Source organism: Ambystoma mexicanum, chromosome 13 (genome assembly GCF_040938575.1).
Source record: "Ambystoma mexicanum isolate Mex_15411 chromosome 13, UKY_AmexF1_1, whole genome shotgun sequence".
In the NCBI taxonomy this organism is placed as follows: Eukaryota; Metazoa; Chordata; class Amphibia; order Caudata; family Ambystomatidae; genus Ambystoma; species Ambystoma mexicanum.
In genome coordinates, this window is record NC_090938.1 from 760,466,316 (window position 1) to 760,494,109 (window position 27,794).

The window sequence follows — 27,794 nt, forward strand, 5'->3', positions numbered from 1 at the left end:
ATAAGAAGTGATCAGATCTTTGCTTTATTTTCTTTGTTGCCTCTATTTCCCATCACGGATGAAGTGGGAACCGGAGGCCTTGGGGAGAGAGGCGTGGGAGTTGTGCAAATCCGACAGCTCAGGAACGCGGCTGCCCGGTGCTACCTTTGAAAACAAAAAAAAATCCATTTGTTGATCACCCCACACGGACAAGTGGGGCTCATATGGTACAAAGGCAATTGATGACTGCTCCAGAGTTCTTTGAGCAATGTGCAGAAGCACGATACTCTTGCCTAACTTATAGCAATCCAGGCTCCTGAGAACTGGCTAAAACACTTTGTTAACACTTCAGAACTTACTGATATTCGGACAAATGCAGCGGTAAGAGGTATTCACGATGAACATTGTTGGAGAAGAAAAATCAAGAAAAATGCCTGCAGCAGCTTCTGCCCCTCCTGCACCAATGCTGACAATGAATATAGAGACTGTAAGATTGCCACAAAAAAAAATGCCGAAAAAATTGTATGCTGAAGTTAACAATAGTCATGTGTGTTATGAGTATACTAGCACCGATAATGACAGTCCTGGTATTATGGAATGTAGAAGAGATACATCCCTTGGAAGTGTTCTTGCCTATTGGAAATATTTCCGCCAATGAAAGCCCGGTCCATGTAATTTCCTATACTTTGTCCCCAATGGAAGAAAGACATAGGGAAGGTTATGGAAACAACACATTACTCTTGGTAATGAATATGACACACTCAATTTGTTAAAAAACAATTGTTGGGTGTGTACCCATATACTGCAACATGGTGAAAAGGGAATAGGTTGGTATGCGCAGCCATTGCCATTGAGTTCTGCATGTTACGCGTCCTTAAGTGCATTATATTATGGGAAATGGAATAAGAGTGAAACGTGTCAATTAGATAGGACAAACATGGACGAATTTGAGGAGGTAATAATGAAACCTGTAGCTTGCTCTATATTTCGCAAAGCAGGACCTATAACACCAGTAGTAATGCCACAAGATAGATTGTATGTGACATATAAATAATCTGTAATCACGTTTCACATGACCCTAGAAGGGAATAAAGATACAGTGCCCCCCTCCTATACAATAAATTACAGTCCTCGCTCTGTTCCATTTTGCTTAAGAAAGAAAGGCTCCTATTCAGTAGGAACATTCACTAGATGTATGAACATAGCGTTCCTCGAGAGAGAGAGGAAGAACCAGTATATATAGGTCATCCTGTCTATTTCAAATGTGGAGAAAAAGCTTATCCCTGGTTGCCGAGAAATTGGGGAGGTACTTGTTACTTAGGGATTCTGTTTCTGGGGGTATTTCTTTCAAAAACGTCCGAAATAGCCAAACTAACTAGATGAAGACCACGATGAAATGAGGAAGGAGGATTTATAGCAGAAGACATAGCAAAATCGTTTATACCATTTTGGGGTCAAGCAATAAACTCCTATAATATAAGACAACTGTCCAGAATATTAAAAAAAACAATAAATGGGACAACGGATATATTATATAACATGACTTTGAGGGAAAAAGTGATTAGATTAATACACTTCAAAATAGGATGGCTCTTGACATAGTTTTGACTGATCGTGGGGGAATCTGCAAAATCGTGGGGTCATCGTGTTGCGTATTTGCAAGTGACTCCTCCCCTACAATTTTTGAAGCGATAAGAAAGTTGCACATTCTGAGCTCTGATCTCCATCCGCAGTAGGCAGTTGGGAATTAGACATAAGTTCCTGGTTCTGGGAAGTATTACGGTCATGGGGATGGAAATTGGTTGCGATTCTATTCGTGGTACTTGGAATATTCATGACATGTTGTTGGTGCATACGCTGTTTACCAATAATTTGCACCGAAATTAGTGATGAATGCATACACATGGTAACACAGAAAAGAACCCCCGGATTGGATACAAAAATGAATCATGAAATGAAGACAGTAAAAGAGTTTATGTCAATTAATATCAATGACAATGATGACGATTATAGTAGTATGCAAAGTTCGGAATCAGATACATGGTCAGAGGAAGACGCGATGTTTGGATGATGCATTTGGCTTACGGCCAAGAGGAGGGTTTGTGAGTCATTTCTGACCCTCCCATAACATAGGCGGTATTTGTTTGTTGGCCGAAAACCAACCGCATCATATGTTCAGAATTATTGGTACAGACTCATGAGCGTAACCAGAGAACGTCCATTTTGTAGGAATAGAATTCGCCATTTTAGTAATTTTTGCTTTCTTGCTTTTCTGTTCAAACTGCTTTGCTGTAAGTGAATTCTATTTCGTTCTTGCTCATGCATAGAGCAAGGCCACAAGTTACATGTTGAAACGCAGCCCAGACAACCCAGACAGCAATGCCCCGGTCTCCTCCCTCACAAGTCCTTGGAAGTAAGCAACAGGGCATTTAATCACCACGCAGGTGCCAGCTAGTCTCGCTTGTGCGGCAGAAACTGTAGAAATGAACAGTTAAAGACTGAATTATACTCTCTTCTCCAGCCCCCCTTCATTGAGCCCCTGTAGATCGAGCTGACCTCTAGCCCACAAATAGAAACTTGAAAGATAGTGAGGCCTGGAATGTGTCTCTCCCCTGCATGCAGCTTGCTTGTAAGAACAAGAGCAGTATGTTCCCTAAAACAAAGAATGGTGTCTGCACCTTGCAAATTGTTGCTGAATAAATGGCTGGAGGGAGTCATATTCGTCATAATTGTCAATCATCGAAACCATTGCAAAGAAAGATACATTATGGGCGGTTTTGAATGTGTCACTACTGATAATAAGATGATCATTTTGTATATATGTAACTGATGTAGAATGATCGCTCTCTTGCGTCCCACGAGGTCTGGGTGACACACGTTGCGGGACGTGAGACCCAGTCGGCAGACTGAGACTATTTGCTTTGCAATAAACCCTAGATTTTGGGAATTGAAACTCGTGTCTGGCGTATCAGTTTGTGTGTGGTGATTGTGCCTTGTTTCCATACGCGAGGGTCCCCTAGGGGCCCCATCAATCTTAAGTTCCTTTTTTTGTCATAAGTGGATTTTTGATAGCTCTGGGCCTTTTCCATATGAGCACAAACTAAGTCTCAAGCCAATTTCATATGTTCTCGCATTCTGGTGGAGGTTTGCGAGATGGGAACGGGGGCCTCCTCTCGTTCTTCCCAGGTTTCCTGGAGCATGTCCAGGACATCTTGAGGTTCTCTAACATAGAGTAGTTCAAATGGAGAGAAAACGGTGGAAGCCTGAGGGGTTTTCCTTACTGCAAACAGTGCCCACGGGATAGTTCGGTCCCATCCTTCCCATCCTTATCTACCAATTTTCATTAAAATTTGTTTCAGGGTTTTATTGAATCTTTCTACCAAGCCATGGGTTTGGGCATGCTACACAGAAGTTTGCAAGGTGGTAATGTTGAGTAGCTCTTTGACTTTGGCCATAAGCTCACTCATAAAACTTAGAAGCCTGGTCTGTTAGTATTTCCTTGGGAAAGCCGACATTGATCTGTTGGTTGGTATTATTTCGCATTGGAAATTCTTCGGGATATCGGGTTGTATAATCCACAATCACAAGGACATATTTATTGCCTAGTCTGGATGTCTCTAGAGGTCCAATTATGTCCATACCGATTCTCGAAAAGGGGACTTCTATAACTGGCAACAGGTTTAGAAGGGCAGGTAATGGGATGTGCATGCTGGTCTTTTGACATATTTTGCACATTTGTATGAAGGTCTCTATTTTGTCGTGGATACCTGGCCAGTAAAACTTCCCACTAATATGCGCCTGGATTTTAGATTGTCCTAAATGCCCCCAGGTAAATTGGGATTGCGCGATCTCTAGCACAACCTTTCAGTGGCTCTTTGGTATTACCAACTGTGTTTTTACTAAACCTTCCGTAGACATTGCTCGTCTATAAGGCAATCCTTGTTTTAAAAAGAAAAAGGGGCTTCCCTTCTCGAAGCCTTCTCCTTGCGGAATTGCTTGTACAAAAGCTTCAACGAGAGCTGGATAATTTCGCTGGGCGAAGGCTAGGTCGGGATAGATGGTAGGCTCTTCTCCCTTCCTTTCTTCAATGTTAAAAGATTTATCAGCTTCCCCAAAGCCTAAATTATCTCTTTCTGTTTTATCTGGTTCACTGTCTTTAAACTGATGAAATGGAGCTCTTTCTAAAATTCCCTGGCTAATTTGATCTCCAAGACGTACCTCAAAAGGGATCTCACCCTGATACTGTAAGAGAACCTTCACATCTCCCAGGAAGTTGGGATCAATAACGCCTGCAAGACATCTATACCGAACTTCCACGCTAGGCTAGATTTCGGGGCCAATCTTATTTAGCACCACTTAGGGGGTATCAAAACCAAGTCTGTATATCAAACCCTATTGATTCCTTGGTGGCGAAGGAAAGGTTAGAAGCTCTCTGACTACGTTTTTGAAATTGTAAGGTTCCAAAATTAGTTTCCATTGAGTCACATCCCACACTTGACACCATATGTAAGGAACCCATGGTGGCAACAGTAAAGACAGACACAAGTGATCACAGTTCAAGGGTGTTTATTAAAATGTATAGATAGGTTGGAAAAATGCCTATTTTAAACCTAAATGTAAAATGGGAGCAAACTACGACCATCAAATAATAATAAGGCAGTCCTAGTGGCGTCTTGTCAAATAAAAGGGCCTAAACTAACAAAAAACAAGTGCCAATCCTTACAACTAATTACTAAAAGAGTGTGGGATACTGTTCACAAAAAAGAAAGAAGTGTTCACAAATGATAAGTCAGGATGTTATAACCAGGGTTTTGATCATGGGACAAGGCAGGACTGCTGAGCGTGGCACACTCTCGAGCTTTCCCAGCATGAGACTACAGTTCCGTTCTCAGGTATCAGGATCTTCGGTGGTTAAGTCTCTTTTCTACAAAATGTCTCTTGCCTACGAGGACCTGATGTGTTCAAAATAATAAAACAAAAAGTTCCTTGGTGATGCTGGGTGATGTCTTTTCACCCCTGGATCTCCCTCTTCTGGGCTCAGAACCCTCTCGAATATCAGCCTCCCTCAGTCAGGGTCAGTACAGCTTTTATTCACAAAAGATTTCTCCTTTCGCATTCACAAATCTTAATGTCTTTTTAAACAATCCACTGTGGACATCCCTCTGTCGGGTTCACTCTTGTCAACACAATGTTCATTGGGGCATCATGCTTCGCCCCGTTCTGTCGGCATCCCTCTGTCGGGTTCACTCTTACCAAACACACAGTTCTTTCTTCTTTTGCACTATGCAGGATTCATCTACCTTGGCTTCCCAATTATGTGCCGGTCAAAGACTTTTGACTGTGCAGGGGTTTTTGCTAGTCCCCTGTATGACCACTTAGACCTTTTCCTTGCGGCTCTCCTAGGGCCTTCTGGTATCGGTAGTTTTAACAATGGGGAATCAACCAGAGTCTATCGAGAGAGTTCCCACGTGGTATCGGACCCCTCTGCAGCTGGTTTTCCACTTAATTTGACATTCGCAACTTTCGTTCAACACAGTTCGGTTTCGTATCGGTTCTCCCTTCGACTCACCGGCTTTGATGAACCGCTTGGCTTTTCCTGTCTCTGGAGTCAAGGACGGTACCACGGTAGCAAACGTCTCTCTCTGCCCTGATTATCAGTCTAGGTGGGCTCTGTGTACCATTTACATATGCTGAAAAACACACTGGCTATTGTTTGCGGTCTTAAAATTTCTTTCATGGAGGCTTTGTGGGTCTGGGTCGAAAAGGGCACAGTCGTTTCTCTCCTTGTCGCCCCTTTGGGTTTTCGACGATTTTCTCCTCCTCTTGAACTGCCACCCTGGGATACCGGTCTCGTCGTGTAGTTTGCCTTGCTCGAACTGTGCTCTCGTGCTCCATCTTTTATCCCTGAGGGGAAGGGAAAGGGCTGGTAGGTGTGTGTGTGTGGTTCTGGTCAACTGCCTGACTTTGCCTGACCCTTGTGTTGGGACATGTCAGGTAAACGGCTCTCATATTAGTCCGTTGTCTTTCGTGCCATAAGTGTCAGAAAAGGGTGTGGGGGTAGAGTGTCTGAGTATCCTACGTGGTAGGATGGGAAAAGGTGTTATAACGGGGATACCGCGTCTCACCCATCAGTGTCCCACCTCCACTCCCCGAAGACCCCCCCCGATCCAGGTGACCCTCCTGCACTGGTCCACCCCCAGGAACTGGGTCCAATAGGTTCCATGTAATAATGTCACCACAAAAATATCGCCATACAAAAATATCGCTGAAAAATTGTCGTTTTTTGTGGCGACATTATTGCATGGAACATGCGGGGGGGGGGGTTATTTTTTTTTTTAATGTTTTTTTTTTTTGCCCCTGTCGCCATATATATGGTCACCCAAATAATATCGCCACGACATTTTCCCGGAGATATTATTTACGGCGACCATATATGTGGCGATATTATTACCTGATACCGTCCAATAGCGATGGCCGTGTCCTGGCCACCTGGATGACAGATCCCTAGAGACTAGTCAGGGAGACACCTTCAGATTTCTCACAGCGTCCAGCCAGAAAATGTCCACCATATAGGATGAGAACACACCCCGCATCCCATGTCTAAGTTTGCCCACTAAATGTCTGCATTGGAAAATAACACAGAGCGTCTCACGGGGTAAGCACCCCACACCCACAAGTACAGGTTCCTCCTAAGAAGGAATACATGAGTTAAACATGGCAACACTGTCACAATGCTAAGGGCACCCAGGAACCACAACACGTACACTCAACACTCACCAAGCACTCACATGTTCCAGACTACAACAGCCCAACCCCACTAGAAAGCACTAACCCAGAGGACACAACACGACACCACAAGAATTACCACCCTCCCCCAGACACCTAAACCTCTCAGTCTTCTGACAAGGTGAGGGTTTTTAGCTTTACAAAGAATCCCCAAAGATCTGGATCCAGTTCTCTCAGATTGGTAACCAATCCGCTGCATCCCCCAAACCACTCTTCACGCCACTGCTCACCCACGGCACAAATGGGACGCCTCTCCTTGCCCAGGGAAACATCTGTTATGCGTCTCCTCTTTCGATCCAGCTCAGAAGTCCAATCGTCGACTGGAAACCCCATGGCAGCCAACTGCTTCCTTTTGGTACCCCTCTAGTCACGCCATGAATCATTGAAACACAAAACCCTGCAGCAAACTGCTCTTTGTTAACTCACTCACCGACAGCAGGAGCCGAATCCAACATGGAACATTTGCTGCGTTCCACAGTATACATGCTGCATTACATAACACGCTGCGTTGCACACGAAACAGCTGTGTCGCTTCATCAGACATCATCACACTCACCCCAGTCTCAGACAGAAACAACTCCGTCCCCCCTAATGTTTCCGTCCAGAACATCCCTACAAGACAACATGATGCTGTTCCACCCAGACACAGAACTCCACAACTCCTCCTCTCTTGCGGGGAGAATATCGCCTGCTCCGCCAGACACAGGTGTTAGGCGGGAAAACCACTCCTGCCCTGCCTGGCCACTGGTCTCCGGCGAACACTTTTCACCTCGACCACCACCACAAAGTCGCCCGCTAAGGCCATCTCATGTTCTGCCCTGCCCACAGGACACCAGAGGCCTTCCTCCAAGCCTCTGCACACGAGTTGCCTCTGGACCGGCAACAGGGACGCTGCTACCATGGGACCCAACGCCTCCTTGGGATCCGTCCGTAGACAGCTTCTGGATGGCAGCTGCTATGCCCGCACTCCGACATGCAGGACTAGGACCAGCCACTTGGTCCTCCTGATTGCTGGCTGGTCACCCTTGAATGGGAAATGGTCGGGGCAGTGCCTTCCACCTGCTGCTCCCCCGCAGAAGCTCCTGGCCAGAAATCCTTGTCGCTTTTCTTCCACCATACACCAAACAGGAACCATGTAAGTTACATGTAAGATTTATTGTGCCCAGTTGTACATGTAAATCCTTAAGTGCAGAGAGAAGAAACACTGGGCCATCCACTCCAGCTCAGCTCACTCTCTCACTAACTGTCCCCTAGAATCCCCACACTCAAAGCACAACATTCTACCCCAGCATTCCACACATCTAGTTCCGCAGGCACCAGAACATTACAACAAACTACTTTCTGGTAGGAGTGTGCTATGTTCACTCCCTGAATCCTGGAAGCGCAACGTACGACCAGAGAGTGTAAATATCTGCTCCAAGGGGAATCCTGAGACCAACTGAGAAGCCAGGAAGCCTTCTGAATGCCATATACTGGGGATTGATAAGTTAAGAAACGCGCTGAGCACTATATTCCGGGGACACAAGCAAGGTGGACACTATAGCCCTGCGACTGTGGACTAGAATAAAGAATCTTGAGGGGACAGTGGGTTCTTTAGCAAGGACCCTTAACATACAGATCCCTCCTGACGCTTTCAGACCAGTTGTTCCCTTTTGGAGATCTAGCTGGAGCCCATAGACCATGTAGGCATTCATTCCCTCACCGTCCTAGAAATGCCAACTAAACACACTCACCTAACCAAACCCAAGGAGTCACCTGGGAACCTGTAAGACTCAGAAACCCTGATGCCTATTGAGTTATTCCCTTTCCTAAACTATGTTTGGCCAGAACTAACTACACAGGACATCTTATCTTGCTCTGAGACCCTCCCTCTAAAGCAACAGGCGTTCACCCAGCCACAACCTAGTCAGTGTGCTGAACAATATCTGGTTGTCGCATGTGTTCTATTGATCCTAGACTCAACTGTTAGGATGCATTTTGAGGGGGGATTGTGTGGCTATAATGTGAAAGCAGATTCACAGTAGAGATTGTGAGGGCGGGCTTTAAAGGGCTGATGTGAGGGGATTGCGGGGACAGATAGCTAAAGGTTCCTCTCCCACCTGTACTTTCAACATTTACACTTACATTTCTCACCTGCTCCACTTCATTCCCAGTTCCTAAATTCACTTTCAGTTGAACATGGGCGATATTAATTTCATTGCCGATCAGGTCGCTCTGAAAGACAGTTCTAAAGTATGAACATGACTGAATAGCTGATATTACGAAAGGAACAAATATGTCCTTTTCCTATGCTCTGTGAGTCCCCTACCTAAGGTTCCATCGGGCGAAGCTCTTCCAGCCTTTTCTATTCTCACTTCAGCTTCTGAAACTGTTCTCTCATGCTCCTCAGAGCCACACTGTCAAAAAAGCAATATTATATCCCACTCAATCTGTTCCACCCTACCTTGCCCTTCCTGGCGAATGTTCACGGGCTGCAGAGCAGTAGACACTTCCGAATCCACAGCACGAATACTGCCTACAGGGTCTTTTTTTGCAAAGCCATAAGAAATGTAAAAAGTTCAAAATCATGTGGTAAGATTCATGGCTTTATAAAATAGATCACATCTCCACTCACCTCTTACTCCTCATTTATGGTCTGAAAGAGGGTGTATTAAAAAGAAAGGGAACATGAAGACTGCTCTGTAAATGCATCTGTTTGAAAGCTACTTTTCACATCCCAGGCTGAGCTCTTCCATCACTTATTCAGACATGGATGGACACCTCTTGTCATCGCGACATAATGGTAGATTTTATGGCGGGGGCCTTTCAGAGTCTGGGGCTAGCACTTTAAAACTACGTCCAACTTCAGATGACTTTAAATTTTAGGACACACCTTAACCACTTAAAAGGTACCTAGCGCATATTTGTGTGACTGAACTGCACTATGTTCCTGGCTCACTATTCTGATGTCAAGCAGGTCATAGACAAAACCAAGAAATGGTTTGCCTTGATTTGTGTGCTGTGTAAATGATCACTTGTTTAAACTTCCATCCATGACAAGTGTGTTAATGTAGAATCCTCACGCGCAGGCTTACAGTATTCAGCGGATGGAGGGGCATTCAAGAAGCTCCCGCTCTAACACCGGATGTGATCCAACAACAACAGGGGAATGAGCCCCATTCTGGGAAGAGTGGGATCCTGTACTCTATGTAGTTATGTGAAGCAGTGGGATGAATTATAGCGATGCTGGCACCTTAGGTGTGCTCCTGAGATGACGTGAGTTTGGCTTCATGAATGCCCATTCCCGCTCTGCATGTCATACCTGTCTGTAGGCGAATTTCTGGTAATCTGGCCCGAAGGTGACCATCCTGGTGGATGCACACTCCTGCAGAGTGATGCTCCTGAGTGTTGCAGTGAGGCAGCGCTGTTTTCCTACACTGTGATGGAATTCCTTCTGGGAGCTGTATTCAAAGTACTATGGCACAGAAAGAGAGCAGGAGGTGAGGGAAGAGTGAGAACAGTTTGGCATCAAATGCAGTACCCCCCCCCCCCCACATTCTGCCTTGGCTGTTGACTGTGAAAGGTCACTCTGGTCAGAAGGACACGTTATTTCGGATTCCAGAGAGGACGCCGTTGGCTACATTACTTCCCCATAACTGGCAAGTCAGTAAATGTGGGAGAAAAAGATTGGAAGAAAAAAGATCTGACACCAACAAATCCCATCTGTTGTCATTATTCCCCCTTGAACTGAACAGCTATCTACATATTGGAGAATAGATCTACAAAATCACCCTGCATGTAGCGCAAATTAAGTTATTAGTTTATTCTCTTCTTTTAGTAACATGCTATGAATTGTACTTTGTAAACGCACACTTTTATGATTATTTCAAGAAAAATCTTGTGTGCAAGTAGATGAGCATTAGACCTGTTCTTGTGCTTTGCAATTAATCAGTTTACGTGATTTTGTGCCATCCCATCTCTTAGAGGTTTCATCTTTAACTATCTCTCGTTCTAGGCTCCTGGTTCCCTCAGCCGGGCCCCTTACTTTCTCTGTCTGCCACTTTTTCATCCTTTTCTCACTTTCGTGTGTTCTTCTTTCCTTCTTTCTTTCTTGCTCCATCTCCCTTTCTCTCTCTAATCCCCACCATGCTCATTTTGGCAAAACCAGTGATTAGAATAGGCATTGGGTGGGCAGCAATGCAATTAGCAGCACAGCTAAAATGAGTAAATGCAATGTAGAGTGGCTAAACAGATCATTGTGCCATAACTACGTTTGCAGTCGCATGCACCACTTGTTTCTGCAATTGACATTTTGCAGGTAGACGTTCGAACATCCAATATAAGGAAATCATAACATTTCAAGAATAGATTAAGTCCATGAAATATTTGGTTGGACAGTGGACTGAGCCCCTTCTGGGGAAGCTGAAAATCCTAGTGATCACTATCATAGAACCATGGAATGGGGATTCCTGGTCAATCTTCACATGGCACATCTCGGTATTAAATCTAGAATCCGTTATTTTCCTCAATATCTCTGCGTCCTAGATTTCTGCTGCTTCCTGGGAATTTAACCCTGTGATTTCTTCTCTGTGTATGCATGAGGGAGACATCTGACCACATTTCCTATGAATCTAAACTTCTAGATTTACTTGCGGGTCTCCATATGGATTATCCGAATGTGAATATCACTGATTAACGGAAACATGAGATATGCACATTACCGTATATATATGTATATTAATATTACAACAACGTAATTTACTATCCCCTTTGTTTCAACGCAGCAAGAGAAATGTTGCATTAATACATTATCTGGATATTTGGAGTTGTAATGATAGTTGGAAAATAGTGATACATTTGTTTGAGTTGTGTAAAAAAAAGCGGTTTGTTTTTTGCAATGAACTGTAATTAACTGTTTTCTCAAGTAATATAACTGCAATCAAGAGCAAACTATTAAAATAGCACAGACATTCAAATCAGAAATAAAAAAGAAAGAAGAAATCATTTCTTTTACACAAGAGAATTGACTCGCGTTTGCTGGGATGAGACAGAATGTGGGTGAGACAGAATATGGGAAGAGAAAGCCATCCTAGGTTGAATGGCAAGCGGATTCCGGCATGCCCAAAGCGGTGCAGTTAGGGAAAGCAGGCTGCAGTGTGTGTCTGCTCTTCTTTATGGCAATGCTTGTCTGCAATACATAAGGTGGGTGAGGAGGGTCTACACTCCCCTTCTCCCTTACCTACCTGGTTCTCTGCAATGCCATGGCAGTCTGCCAAGCCCAGGAAGAGTTCCTTTGCCCGGTCGTTGTGCTCGGTGTAATCCAGGCATGTTGTTGTCCCCCTGTTCAGGAGCTAAACAAAAATAACTTAATCAAGATGGAGCCACAAGCCCTGTCGCAAGCTTCTGTCCCTTATTATGCTGCCCACATGCCCCTCTGTGCTTGTCCACACAATGACAGCCCAGACAACCGGGCACATTTCATAAAGAAAGCTCTTAGGCGCCATGTATGGTTGTTCCCTTATTATGCCACACGCTTTGCTTGTTGTGAGAAACCTGAGGGTATTCCCCCTGTAAGACCTTGAGAATGCCTTATTCAGGTGGCTAGGACACGGCCATCGCTGTTGGATCCAGTTCCTCGGGGTGGACCATTGGGGGAGGGTCACTGGGGTGGGGGAAGCCGGAGATATGCTCAGGGGAATACCCCAGGTGAGACACAGCACCATCACGGGGAGGATGAGTGGAACAAAGTCTCTCAAGCTTTTATAAGCTATTCAAATCTGGTAAATTTATTAAGAGCCACAACTCCAAGACTCCCGCTTTTCCTGGTTCTTATCCGGATACTCCCGGACATTCTTTTTCACATTCCTCTAGTTGTTTTGCTCCCAATACCCAATGTACTAATACAAAACACAATGACTCCCACAATCCCCTTTGTTCATTTCAAGATCCCAGCTATTCCAGTTTACCACGCAAACCCTACCAATCTCGTCCCTCTGATTATCATTTTTCGAATTCTCACAAACCCTCCTGCGTATTTCACAAATACTGCAAAAGCTACCCTCATGAGGTTGCTATAAACCCTAATCCTAGGGTTATAATTCCACATATCACTTCTTTCCCTTCCGACCCTGAAGGATACTTGGAAACTCTACCACCCGCTTTATCCAACACTCCAACCCCTTCCTTTTCTGACACAAACACTTTCTCCCGAGACACAAGACAACAGACTTGTAATAAAACCGTTTACTTGACATGGGATGATGACAGTAGAGAAATCTAGTGTGCTTGTCGTCCACATAGATGGTTTACAAGCCACACCGGGAGCTGAGCCTGAAGAGACTTCTCCTGCCTTCCTCTGACATGGCGGAAGTAGGCCTCAGCAGGCCTTGCCACTTGATCTCGTTGTGTAGATCTTTGAAACTTAACCGGCAACAGAGCCCCATTGCCAGAGCTGACTAGTAGAAATTCTGAAGATGGCCGCCGGGGGCGGGTCTCAGGGAGACGACCGTCATTGGATGGGTGCAGTATGACCCGGTCTTCAGTGATTGGATAATGGGTGGAAGACAGTATTCAAGCTTTTAAAGCAATACTGCTTTCTTCTTTTTACAGATGATTCCCGGCCTGACGACTGGGAATATTCAAGAGCATTTGAATCCATGCCAGACCCCATGCTGGAGAAAGCCAACAATGTTTGTCTTTTGTGTCGGAATGGGATCCAAATATCCTATCACTGCCGCAATGGCACAACCTGTACTTAAGATGGCAACAGCTACCAAATGGTGCTAGTACATATTGTAAGGATGTCGAAGAAGGTTGATGAGATTAAGGGTGGTATTTTGGTTGGTAAAAACCTTTATTTATCCAGAAAGAAACCCTCACAATCCGTATCTTCTAAGAGGGTTTCCCTTCCTCAAACTAATACAAAAGAAAATGTCAGAATTTCAGTCAAAATCAAACTCCACCATCCTGTGTGTCAACCTACTTCTATCCCTTACACTACAACTAAAGAATAAGCCAACAGAAAGTTCCTTCTCCGGGAGAATGGCTCCCTTCTCCTGGTGTTTGGGTGGTATTCCCAGAAATGTTCTTTGGCAAAAGGATGCCAGGGGAATGACTCCTTTCCCTTGGCTTGTGGGCCCAACAAAGCTTTGCACCAGTCAACTTTCAGGACCAGGAAAATGCATCTCTTCTCCTGGTATTGGTTCACACACTCCAATACAGTTCACACCAAAGCTAGGGAGAATGACTCCCTTACCCTGGCCTCTCTTGACCAATGAGCTTTCAGTTTCTTCAACTTTCAGGAGCAGGAGAATGACCCCCCTTCTCCAGGTATTGGTCCGCACACTCCAATATAGTCCACAACAATGCCAGGGTGAATGACTTCCTTCACCAGGCATCTCTTATGGTTATTAATTATAATCAAATAGGCTTTCAGTTTCTTCATCAGGAGAATGACTCCCTTATCCTGGTGTTTGCAAGTTCTTTTCCGTTTCTCTCAATTTGGTGCGTCTTTCGCCCCCTTCTCATGGAATTAGCAAAGCTACAAATCCTTCTCAGGGCCTCAGTGGATTTTCCGTGCCACTGCAAGGAGGATGCTTTCCTCTGATGCTTAGCACACTTATGTCAGGGTCCCAGACCCATCTCTGGTGTCAATGGGCTTGCTGCTGCCACTGCACTGAGTAAGTTCTCCTTGGATGCTCGATTCACTCATGGTGGGGTCCCAAACCCTTCCCTGGTGGTCGGTGGGCTTATTGTTGCCACTGCAATGAGGAAGTTATCCCTGGATGTTCAATCCACCCGTCCCAATAGTGTGATTACTACTATTATGCCGCAGAGAGTGACTCCCGCCTGCCTCTCTTCTACGCCTGTGTTACCTCTGGGTCTCTTGTACCTCGCGTTACCCTCTCTGGGACTTGGGTACACCACTGGGGCTTCCTGAGATTGGTGTACGTCTCTCCAAGCTTCTCTCCTCTGAAGCACAGTGGCAGCTCTGTGCTCTACTGGACTGCTCAACTCCCTCTTCCTGCTTGATGCTTGGGTCCGCTCCAGCTGGACCCACGGAGAACTCTCTCAGCACGTCGCTTGCCTCCTCTGCTCTTCGGCATCCACGGTCAGCCAACAGAATTGGAAACTCCTGCTCTGGATGGTTTCCACACCTGCTGTCTCTCCTGGCTGGGCTTGACAAGATCTTCAGTCCTCCTTTTCTTATACATTGATGCCAGTCCCGCCCTCATGGATTGTTAAAGTCCTTTGTTGTTCTTGATAGGTTGTTTTTCATGCATCCTCCGGCCACCTCTAACCAGTAATAACACTGTCAGTAATCTTCATGTCTTCTACGCTCTTTTTCGTCCTGGTACTTTCTGTTTTGGCTATTTCCCCAACACTACAGAAATACATGGGGCTACTCAGTGCCACAAGCCACGGGTGGAGGTTTGGTGGAAGGAGTTACAGAAATGGGCGGAGGCCGAAACAACAGTATGGCAGGAGGCGAGCAACATGAGTGGGGAGGAAGAAGTGGGTACCCTGATGGCATGTAAATTATTAATAGCGGAATTGATCGGATCTATATCGGACCCAACGGAATCCGAGGATAATGAGACCCGGTCACATGCAGCAGATATTGAATGCGAAGTACAAATAGGCTCATAATGGAGGGTGGGACTATGGGGGCAGTGGCAAAAATGGAAATACAAATGGTGTTTAATGGAATTGTTGTAAACTGCACTGCGTGTTGGGTTTGTTTGTATTGTTGTTTGGTTTGAATAAAATTAATAAAACATTTTTTTTTAAAAATACATGGGGCTACTCTCAAGGAAGTAGTTTGGAATGGCGGGGGGGGACATTAGGGATGGCTGGGGTGTGAAGTTGGCCAACAGGCTGTATGTACCCTAGGTGATGGTCCCTTATTCCTAGAGGGTGAGTCCCTCCCCATGAGGTCCTACCACACTAAGCCACTCCTATGGGGACTATTGGGTAGCGGCCGCACCTCCCTAGCCTCATGGGAAAGGGCTCCCCCTTTGGGCCGAACTGAAGATACCTCGCGAAACGTCATAGTATGCATATTATAGAAATGCCTATCTAATACCTATACAAGAGGAAAAACTGTTGTCTTTGCCAAAGCTTGCTTTAACAGGCATTTAGCACAATGAACAGATGTGAGGACTCACATACTGCCTTTAAATCAAGTGGCCGAAGGCGCACTTTATTAAGAGTGAGTTTTATTACATCAGAAGACGGTTTAACTAGTCTATAGCTGCAACTAGCTCATAGGTTTTCAGCATGCTGCCCAGAAAGCACAGAACTAGAGTCAAAGAGATCCTGAGGGGATGTCTTTTCAGAGGGAGGGGAAGTGGGTGGGGATGTCCTCAGGGACTAGCAAGGCCATTGGCTGGCAATAGGTGGGTAAGAAACCTAGCAACAGTCACAGGCCGTGTGCCCGTCCTCATAACTCATCTCCCTGTATTCCCTTAACATGAAAATAGCCTTGGCTTAGTGGCAGTGCTTTCCGTGCTACCTAATAGCCAAAACAAAAAATGCGGTCTGCACAGTCAAAACCCCTTACCACTAACAAAGTAATACAACTATTACCCTTACTTGAAGGACCAGAGGGCACAAAGAATAAAATGCATTGAGGGTCCGCAGTGCGGTGCTCACATATGCACATACAGTCATTTGTGTCTTGTAACCCCTATCTTCAGTCAAAGCTTTTACAAGGAATCTATTAAAGTGAAAATATGACAAATGTGTTCTTTCCTGTAGGTTGTTCACTCATGGTAAATCTCACAGCATGCTCTGGGCTTGAATATCTAGCAGAGCTCTGCCTGAGGTATGGTCATTTCACTGGTTTCCCTAAAAGCATCCATATGCGTGAAACCTATGTGATGGAGAATGCTCTTTGACTGTTTACAAAGTGGTGGTTACAATACCAAGATTCCAACCTCAGCTACAAAAACCAATTTGTTCTAGAATATTATTTTTATTGAACACAGCCATACATGAATACATAAGCACTATATTGAGAAGGTCGGATCAAAGAATGTGTTACAAAGAACATGCCAGGAAGTGTAAAACGTGTGGCTTTGTTAGGGTTAATGCTAGACAACAACAACTCAAAACAAGCATTAAAGTAACCACATAGGTTAGCAAATATCTATATCCTATTGACTCAACACTGGTCAACCTCCTCGCAGTTGCAAAGCTGTGAACATATTAGCCACGCCTTTCGGCGGGTGTAGAGGAACAATATAGATACCGCAGGGAACAAAAACAAGACGATACCGCCAATAAGGACAGGACAAAAGAGTTAAAAGGGGAAGGCGAGTGGTGAAGGAGCTGGAAAAAAGTGGATGGAGGGTGGGATCAGGTCACCCGAGTATCAAAGGTACAGCTTGTTGAAAGCCTTCCAAATAGTCTTCTATTTCCCCTAACCACCTTGTTCTTTTGGTAGTGCTTCCTATCCGCTCTCCACATCTGCAGTATCTCCCTCTTTGCAGCAAGTAGTGTGATGGACCACAGCTGTCTAAACTTTAAAGGAAGACACACAGTGCATAGGAAATCCCCCACAAGGAGCACACAAACCCATGCCCAAAATCCAACAACCATAACAAAAACCCCAAATGTGAGCCAGAGAGCCTCTAGTCCTCGTTCACCCCCAGTAAGTGTGCCTATCCATTGCTAACATAATTAATTATGAGCACGGTGATATATGATGAGACCTGGGAGGGGACCCTGTATCAAGTGAGCATTGGTGCGAGTCCAGATGGGGATCCATATAAGACAAATCTAGTCTAAACAGTGGGATGAATGGAGACCGACTGCTGAAGAAACATAGATGATCTAAGAAATGGATTTCAGTGAACTTGCAGAGTATTAGCATTAGCTACGCATCAAATGCCTGTGTCACTGGTGGCGAATGCCACACCTCCGCCCCTTCACTTGATATTTATATGTATATATATTTCAGATTATTTCCATCTGTTCAAAAATAGGCTGTTTATAGACCAAGAGTGAAATTTAGGGCGTCAGGAATCCTTAAAAAGAGCGTTTGAAGGGGAAAAAAAACAGATATAGGGTATGGGGGTGCCTGGAATGCCATTTTTGTAAAGCCAAACTAAATGTAAGAATATGCGCCCAGCAAAAACTGCAATAAGCAAAACAAGAAACAGAATTTGTACTCACAGATCCGTAATATATGGGTCTGAACTCCGGGATAAATAATTCAGGATACACGTTGTTGAGGTACCAAGAAAAGTTGTGACACTGCAGCCTCTCTCTCAGTGCAAATCGCTTGCTCAATTCACCAAAGGAGTTCTGACCGTGTGGTTAAGTGGGGGAAGAGATTGGCGGGTGCGGAAAAACATGGATGGGGCAGGGTGAGAGAAAGACGAATAAAAAGCATTCATTTACTCTATGGAGCACTTTGTTTTACAGTCTTCATTCCTCTACTGTTAGCTACACAAAGAGGTCACAATTAAAAAAAACATGTTTTATGAAGTGCGTATGGCTTTACTATGAAAAGACTGCACTGTAAACATGCAAAGTGCATATATATAAAAATGTGCAATTCCAATATTGCATTTATATAAAAAAATTAAGCTTCAGTATTATATATATTATTACAACATAAAGTAATATTCACACAAAACATAAGCAGTACATTACAATTATAAAGTGCAAAATACCATGAATCTAGAATATGAAAATCTTTCAAATTTGTTCAGATTAAGTTTCAACAAAACCTTTCCAAAAAACTGCACCACTAATTACTAATGATTGAGCACAGTATATGGTGCCCCAGAACTGATCCGAAAGTAATCAATCTGGGTGAACATTTTAATTTTGATAACTCCTGCGATATTGGTCCTTCAAAATCCAGCATTCCAAAAATCAGTGTCAGCTGATCTTAATCCTCTGGCCACATAAACCGGTAGAATCTACTTTCATGAGGGATCCCCTGCCAAGCACCAATATAAGCAAAATCTTGTAAAATATGAAAGCATAAATATATAATAAAACGCCTGCTGAAAGAAGCACAAGGTTGCATAAGGTACTGGCACGGAGTGTCCGGGATAAAGCCTGATCTAAGATATTCTGAGTAATTTTTTTGCACACAACTTTGTAATCTTCATAGAAGTGAAGGAATCTTCATCAGGAGGTAATGGTGTTCTTCAAATCATAATAAAGTTGATTTTGACCATTATCTTTCACCATGTGGGTGAGTTAACTTTGGGCCCAACATAGCTTAACAAGAAAACTCACATTGTTGGATCAAACACAATGCAGTGAGCAAAGTAACACCAAGTACACACCTCAGTGCTTCAACAGGTACAGCTTGTGGTATCCCTAATATGAAGCGCAATCATTTTCCCTCCACGCGATCAAACCAATTAATAATAATAATAATAATGCGTTTATTGTGATTTAGTCCATAATTTGAACTTTACACAAAATAAAACATATAAAATACAATACAATAAATTACAATACGAAACAATAAAATACTTAGTAAATTACAAACTTCCCAGCAGAGTGTAATCCAATTGCAGGTATCTATTATAATGAGTACCTAATTTTCAAACTTTTGAGATTGTTAAAACGTCATAAATCAAAAATAATAGGATACGTCATACCTAAGTGATCATACAACTTCAATTCAATTCTGAAATTCGTCAAGTGATTCATCAGAAAGAGTATGTAAAGTCAAATAAGGTTCAGAGCAAGAGGGAGAACTATGCCTATAAATTGACAGTCTTCTAGCTGGTATCAGGAGTAGAGTTCATGATGATTAATACAAGCATGAAGACCCAGAGTTACCCCGAGTAGGGAGAACAGTACCCTTAAATCGGGCAGGATAGTTTTGACGTGCTGCCATACCCTAAATAAAGCAAGTTGCACATTAATGGTATCAGAGTTCAAACAGTAGTCCCAGAAAGAATCTGTAGTAATTGCCTTGTAGCTGTGGACAAATCTACCTAGCATGCACATGTATAAAGGCCCCAGACTGACACATTGTGTGAGGACATGTCTAGCAGATTCCAATTGTCCTACTATACCACAGATACGGCAATACCTGCCTTCTAGTGCTACCTATGTGCGGGGGCCCAAAACACCCATTACCGGTAGTTGATTTATGCAAAGTTTCAGTAAGAACTGTCTTATGTCCGGGGCGGGACAAACCAATTACAAAGGCGAGATGGCAGTGATTCAGAACTGTATAATATTGTAGGAATAGGACTAGTTATGCAAATCTCAAGGAGTCCTCCTAGATTATATCCACCCTTTCTAATTATGAACGGTTTCACAATAGACCATTTATTTATTCGGTTAATAAATGTCTCTTAAAATGTCAACGAAGGGTGGTATGTAATGTGAGTTCCCAAATATTCACGATCTCGAGCGACTCATTTCCAAGTTTTCAATTATAACACCTTTTACTTTTTTATTGTTTACCAATGATCATAATCTTTGTCTTCTTATAATTGATATGCATTTTATTCTTGATGGCATGGGCAGCAAGGGCCTCTAAAGAATGTTGTAAACGAATTGGTGTAAAATCTAATAACATGGTATCATCCAAGGGGTGGCTTCTTCCCCAATACGTGGTGGGAAGTTTCGGCACGATTGCACAGCCAAGTCCATGTCCGCAAGATAGAGATTAAAAAGCAGGGGTGCGAAAAGGCACCCCTGCTTTAATCCTCGATTTGCTATAATAAGAGTTAGTGACATGCCCGTTTGATCCATCCACACTATCACATAGGTCTCCGAGTACAACGATGCAATGAAATGTAATAGGAATGGGTCGATACCCCAGCAAATTCATTTTTCCCCAAAAATAGTGTGTGAAACGCAGTCCAAGGCACTAGCATAATCAACATAGCCGATGAAGAGTCTCCTGTTATGAAATCTTAAAACCTGAGCCATTAAGTGTTGTAATGGCCGGATATTATGGAAAGTGCAGTTTCCCCTCCTGAAACCCGTTTGTAATGTATTCAGGAGTCCATGTTCATCCACCCACACATGCAATCTGCGAAGTAAAAGGGTTGACAAAAATCTTTGCCCTCGAATCGAGCATTGCCAAGAGCCGTTAGTTTACGGGGTGAGATCGATTTCCCTTTTTGAATACAGGGATAAGTATAGACTCTCGCCAACTAGATGCTATCATTCCATTTGTAATAATATTCTGAAAAACAAGTGCAAGAAGACGTGCCCACAGCTCGGGATTTCCCTTAATTACTGCATTAGCCAGACCTTATGCCCCAGGGCACGTGATCCCCTGCAATTATTAATAGTCAACAGTACACCCTCCATCTCAAACCCATGAAGAAACCTAGCAGTGAATGTGTAACGGTCAGTGAAATTCTTCATGGCATTTACATCGCAGTGTAAATGAAAAATATGACCCGCCCAAGGGGCTTCAGAGGGTGGATTAAGCTCTGGGGGAGACCTCGGTAAGTATTGTCAATAACCCTAGAGCCACCACCGACCTTCACCACATCCCACTATTGCTTATTTACTTAGATAAAAAGGGTGGCACTAACTAAGAACATCTGGGTACATGCACAGCAATAAACAAAGGAAAGAGGATGATTGTAGGAGAATACCTTGTAGGAAAATTGAGGATTGCATGGTTCAAGAAAACATTACATCGTCATGATGGTGCTCTGTTTTTCTGGAGATGCCCCTGTCCTCTCTTGAAACTTTTTCACAACGGGAAGGATCATGAAAAGGCACAAGTAACTCACTGTAGCAACTCTTGTACCTAATGTCCACAGGAAAGGATGCTGTCCCCATGCAGAGCTGGAAAAGGAATGCGTGCAGAGCATACACTGGAAAAAATGAAGCTCGCGCACGCGTGCTGCAAAGAGACAATTACGAGTTTGGCAGTGTGGGGAAAAAGTGGAGGTAATTCCCTTACCTCCATTTTTCCCACACCACCAAATTACATGTTGTAGCAGAATTACCACTGGTGAAATAATGGGCCTCAATACCAGCATGGCGGTAGCCGTGGCTGTATGGCAGACACGGCTACTGCCGTGCTCGCTACCGGCACCGCCTCCCATGATTGGGCAATAACCGGCCCATTACGAGATGAGTGGGCCGATAATTGCCCATTCGCGAGTGGTGGTAATATCGGGCTCGCGATCCCCATTCTGCCACCTAGGGCATGGATGCGCCGGCACCGTTTATAACGGTGCCGGCGGCATTACGAGTTATGCTCGCGGGTGCCGCACAGTCTGTCAGGAACCCGCGAGCAGAACTCGTAATGGGGCGGTCCGCTATGAATGGTGCCAGTGGCTTACCAGCACTGTTCAAACCGTGACCGCCACATTTATAATGAGGCCCAATGAGTGGTAATTCCACCGATTTCTGAAGGAAAAGTGGAGGATGTACCTCCATTATGATGCTGGAGGTGAATCCCCCACTTTTCCTCCCAAAAAAACAGTGCAATTACCACTCTGAATTCCACCGGTGGTAATTCCACCAAAAATCCCCAATGGAGTCCTATGGACTCCAGAAAATGGGGGTCTACACCACATACCACCACTTGTAATCCTGTGGTAAATCGACAAGACGAAGTGGTGGTAACTGTAAATCTGTTTAGTGTTATTTCAGAGGATTGATATGATATGATAGTTTATTTATATAGTGCCTATACACAATGGGCCTCATTACGAGAATCCCGCTAAAAACGGAGTCATTACCGGCATGGAGGTAGTAGCTCATCCGTGCTCCCTTGACGCCGCTAATAGCGGCTGATTTAAGAGTGCGCGAGCATGCGCAAACCCCCATGCAGGTAATGGCTGCACCGCCATGCCGCAAAAGGCCCTCCAACCCCCGATAGCGCCATCACGGGACCTGCCAATACCGCCTCCGCCAAGGAGCAACCCCTTAATAACGACCCGGTAATAGCATCATGCTAATACAGGGTTCGTAATACCGGACCCCGAAGTAGCGTCATCGCGTCGGAATGGGAAATGCGCCGGCGGCCATCTTTAAAAACACAATCCATTGCAATCCTCTCAATCCAGCAGTGATACAGAGGAGAGACCAGGGCCATACCATCCAGCATGTCCAAGGCTACCGGCAAGACAACCCCCCGCCTGCGCAAGAAGCGCTTCTCCGATGAGGAGCTAAACATGCTGGCTGATACCCTTGCAGCCCATGCAGATGAGGTTTTTGCAAACAACCTCAAAAGGGAAGTTCAGCTGAGAAAGAAAGAAATCTGGGAGGAGGTTGCGTGCAAGGTGTCAGCGGTTGGCACCCCCCCCCCCGCACAGTCAAAGACTGTAAAAAACAATGGGACAACCTACGTCTCAGGTTCCGTAACATCCTGGCCTCTAATCGCAGGGAGGCCATGGTCACAGGTGGGGGTGCCCACTGACCAGTTAAACTGATGCGCTGGGAAGAGACCTGCAGCACGACCATGCAAATGGAGTCCATAGAGGGCTTTGGCCAAATGGAGACGGGTGCCGCGACATCGGGAGATGGAGATGAGTGACCCTGCAAACCCCAGTAGGCCAAACCATGACGTAGTACAACTGATGTGAAAGTGAGCCAAGCCAATGCATGGCCCATCATACACACATATACAGATCCATGTCCAGATGGAGGCCCAAACCCTGGCACAATGAAATGCATGCTGCGTGCCAATAACATTACCAACAGACACCCAACACACAGGGACGATTTGCATGTCATACATCACACAAACCTCAATACAATGGCAGGCCACCTGGTACACATCAGTGCTGAATGGAGACGCCACGGCTTATGCCAATATGCCCCCCCCCCTGAACATACCCTGTGTGACACACCTATAAGAATGCAATGCTGAAGAAATGAAATACTGTACAGCACCAACTCATGCATCTTGCATGTAACACCATCACTGATGCCCTGCCTCTCTTGTCCCCCACAGGCACTGATGCAGAAGGTGAAGGGCAGGACACTGCCCCAAGGGCATCAACATCCAGGACCAGATCAAAGGGCACTGGGAATTCCACCTCCGGGGCAGCACCGCGGCCCAGAGTGCAACCCAGGGCACCTGTACAGGCCAGGGAGGCTGATAAGGAGACAACAGCAGCAGACAAGACTGCGAATACTGAGCTGGCAACAACAGCTGAAGGCGAGGCTGATGGCACGCAGTCCATTGCCACCAGTTCAGTGGGTGAGGCAGCAGCCACAGCCCCACTCAGCGATGTGGATGTGCAAGCGGAGAAGTACGAGGACACAGGCGGCACAATCCATGTCGAATGTCCCAACACCCCAAGCACCCCGTCCACCCCCCAACACACCACTCAGGGCACACTGTCCAGCCCCATGCAGGAACCAGCGGTTCAACTGCATAGTCCGCATTTTACAAGCACCCCAGAGGCCAGCCCTGCAATGGCCCACCCAGCCGCAGCACCCTCTACATCCACAGCCCTCACTGACATGGAGGCATGCCTGTCAAGGGTAGAGGCTCGCCAGGACTCGATGATCGAGCTGGTGCGCCAGTATGTGGTCGAGGGCGAGGAAACACGCCGTGAGATCCAGGAGGCGAATGCTGGAACCATTGCGGTCATCAATTCAAGTGCCATAACGATATGTGACAGTTTGTGTGCCGTCACACACATCCTAAACAGGATGCTCGAACACATGCAGCACCCACAACTTACACCAGCATTGCAAAACCCATCCGCATCCGCCCATCGTCCACACCTGCAAGCTCCACTCCCTCGAGCCCTGTGTGGATGACGAGGCGCAGTGCAAGGCAGACAGAAATGCTGCCCCCGACACAAAAAAAGTCCAGAAATAGCCGGTCAAAACACATTGGGGGGCATTCCGAGGTTGGAGGTAAGGGAAAAACGATGCCGGTAAAGGATTACCGGTAAAGGATTACCGGCTTTGCTTACCACTACGGGCTATTCTGACCAACCAGACAGCTATTTACGGCACCGTAAAGTACGATGCCGTAAATAGCGGTCAAGGCACGCGCCCGCGACACACCAAGCCGACATTAGCGGCATGCCGTAAACCGGAGCTGATGCCAAGTAATGCGGACATGCAAATAATGACCTCCTGAAGGCCGAAAAAGACCTTACCGGCATGGAGGAAATACCAGCATCTCCGAGAAGGTGTTAAGAACCATGAGCAGTGTTTACAAGTGCCACAGGTGCACGCAATCAGCACAGGTGGAGGCAATGGAGTGAGGGCCAGTACAAAAGGAGCACACCCACACACCACACCCCCTCCCACACCAAGATGATACCAATAGTGGTAGCATTACTGGAGCTGGAGGCCCTGCTTGCAAGGCCTAAACAACAACAACAGGCCCCACTACAGAGGAGACACAGGAGGAGAAGGAGGGTGAGACAGGCCCAGCATGCCCCACCAGTGCAGCCACCGTTACCATGCCGGCAGCCCCCAATCCCTCGCATCGGAGCCACCCCCTTCAACCTAACACCTGAGCAGATCCACGCCCTGTACCGGCTTGACCGTGACACCATCACCACCGTAGTGGACCTGATACACAACGACATAGTGAGCCTCATAGAAATACGCACCGCCATTCCCCCTCTACTGAAGGTAGTGTCTGTCCTGCACTTCCTTGCCACAGGCACCTACCAGCACACAGTGGGGCACATGCTTGGCATATCACAACCCTTATTTTCCTGGATACTGACCAAAGTCCTGGATGCCCACCTCAAGCACACAAGTGACTACATATCCCTAGTAGGACTCCCCAGGAGATATTCGATACAAAAGTTGCCTTCCATGCACTGGCAGGCATGCCAAATTGTATAGGTGCACTCGACTGCACCCATGTGGAGTTGGTGGTCCTGCATTCCATGGAGGGTTGGTGGTCCTGCATGCCATGGAGGTGGCGTATCGGAACTGCAAGCAATACCACTCCATCAACGGCAGATGGTATGTAACACCAGCAAGATCATCACACATTGCTCTGCCTGATATCCAGGATCAACTCATGACTCTTTGGTACTGCGGAACTCCAAGCTACCATGCTATATGGAGCGACATGCTGGACGACGTGCCTGGCTGCTTGGTGAGTTGCCTGACTGGGCCATGGCAGTGCATCGGGGTTGTGAGGTGGGTGGCTGTATACTCCACCTGGGTGGGAAGGGGGGGGATGCATACTCCACCTGGGTGGAAATGTTGAAGCCAGTGCACGATGTGCACCTCACCGAACACTGTGCCCCAAAGCAAGTGAAACGGCACATGACTACCAAATCTCACAGTGATGAAGTAAGGCCGACACCTAACACTACATGACTATCAGGTAATCAGGCCGCATTCAACAACACATGCAACACTCATCGGCGGCCCTCACACACCGTAAGGGCTTCCTGCACTATGCACTGCATATGCACTATGTCGCTGCCTCCAGCATATCACCACACAGGACAGTCATCCCTGGGAGTGCATTGAGGTGAGCCTAACAGGGATACCACAGCGTGTCACTGGTTCTGCACACCCATAGGAGTGCTGCAAGTCACCATGGTACTGATAAGTGCAGAATGACGAATATGCTACTGACTACAGCCAACACTCCCTACTACCAAATCTCACAGAACACAGCACATCAATTATTTTACCCCAAGACTGCTGCATGCATATATGATGCACGTGCAACAAGATGTGAGTGCACACAATAAACCATCTTGAAAATGCTACCCCCTCCATCATTCCATTGCACAGGACACATAGCGGGGCCAGAAATGGGGTCAATGCATCCAGGGACATGTGCGTATGGCCAGAAATCACCTGCTGCCATGTAAGACTAGTTCAGTTGTCCACCATGAATGTACAAACACTTACCTTCATTCCCCTCTCATGCAGGTGATGGTGGCTATCCCTTGAAGCCGTGGCTCATGACCCGTCCGAAACCCACAGAACAGGCACGAGGAGGACTACAATCGTTCCCATACCCATACACGTGTGGTGATTGAGCAGACCTTTGGCCTGTTGAAGGCACAATTTCGTTGCCTCAGCCGGTCGGGTGGGGCACTCATCTACAGCCATGAGAAGGTGTCCAAGATCACCATGGCATGTGTAATGCTGCACAATATGTGCATCTGTCGGAATGTGCCCCTGCCCCCTGACATGGAACTGCTACCACCTGATGATGATGAAGGGGAGGAGGAGGAAGAAGGGGCAGGACAGCATCACGGTGCTGATGCACAGGAGGGACGTGCCGTGCGGCAAACATTGATTGGACAATATTTCTGACACACAAGTCAGCAGAGGGTGTGAGGATGTCAGGACATCGGGCACTGGGTGTGGGGATACATGTACACTATGCACTCTGCAATATAAAATGACACATGCGCAATGATGAATGTCCACTCTGTTTTTTTTAGCTGAATAACCAGTGTATTGAAATTGAATGTTCAAATGTGAAAAACAAACCCTCCACCACCCTCCTCCCTCCCCCTCCCAACACAACTCCCAAACACACCCTAACACCCCTACCACCACAACTCCCAAACACACCCTCACCCCCCTCCTCCTCCCACCACAACTCCCAAACACACACTCACCCCCTCCCCCTTCCACCACAACAACCCCACACTAGTCCCATAAGGACCACATAGGCCACATGTGGATGGCAGCATTGTCACTGTGTGCTCCCAGAGCCAGGGGAGGCATGTTCTGGCGGCGCATCGTACGTTGAGACCGTCGGCGCGGGCTGGTCTGGGTGGAGGAGAATGCAGAAGGTGTGTCCTCCTGCTGGGGCTGTCGTGCAGGATGTGCAGCCTCCAGAGCATCCGCTATCCAGTCAAGGACCTCATAGAGCCGGTTTGTGCTGTCCGTAATGACCTCGCCCAGTGCCCTCAGTTCATTCAGCCACTCCTCCCTGGCCTGCCGATTGTCCTGCATGGAGTCATTGATCAGGCCTGTGAGCTGCTGAGCCCGCTCTGCATTAATGGCTGATGTTGTGGGCCTGCTGGGAATCAGGCTCACATGTGTTTCCGGCGCTTCACTAAGGGAACTGGCCACAGGACTGGCATGTCCCTGTGTTGGTCCTTGCCCCGTAGGCCCAGGTGTGT

The 27,794-nt window shown here is 46.1% G+C and overlaps 1 protein-coding gene across 6 annotated transcripts in view; it reads right to left on the reverse strand.

The window, feature by feature from the left end:
- LOC138521912 (polypeptide N-acetylgalactosaminyltransferase 6-like) overlaps positions 1 to 27,794 on the reverse strand; it is a 555,359-nt gene that overhangs the window by 34,215 nt on the left and 493,350 nt on the right. For 5 of the 6 annotated variants that reach the window (XM_069635078.1, XM_069635082.1, XM_069635080.1 and 2 more), the window contains 3 exons: positions 17,923 to 18,054; positions 11,988 to 12,095; positions 10,067 to 10,219 (listed from right to left, as the gene is read on the reverse strand). In XM_069635078.1, coding sequence (XP_069491179.1) covers positions 10,067 to 10,219; positions 11,988 to 12,095; positions 17,923 to 18,054 — 393 coding nt within the window. The remainder of the gene's footprint in view (positions 1 to 10,066; positions 10,220 to 11,987; positions 12,096 to 17,922; positions 18,055 to 27,794) is intronic. The other variant, XM_069635083.1, reaches the window with a different exon arrangement.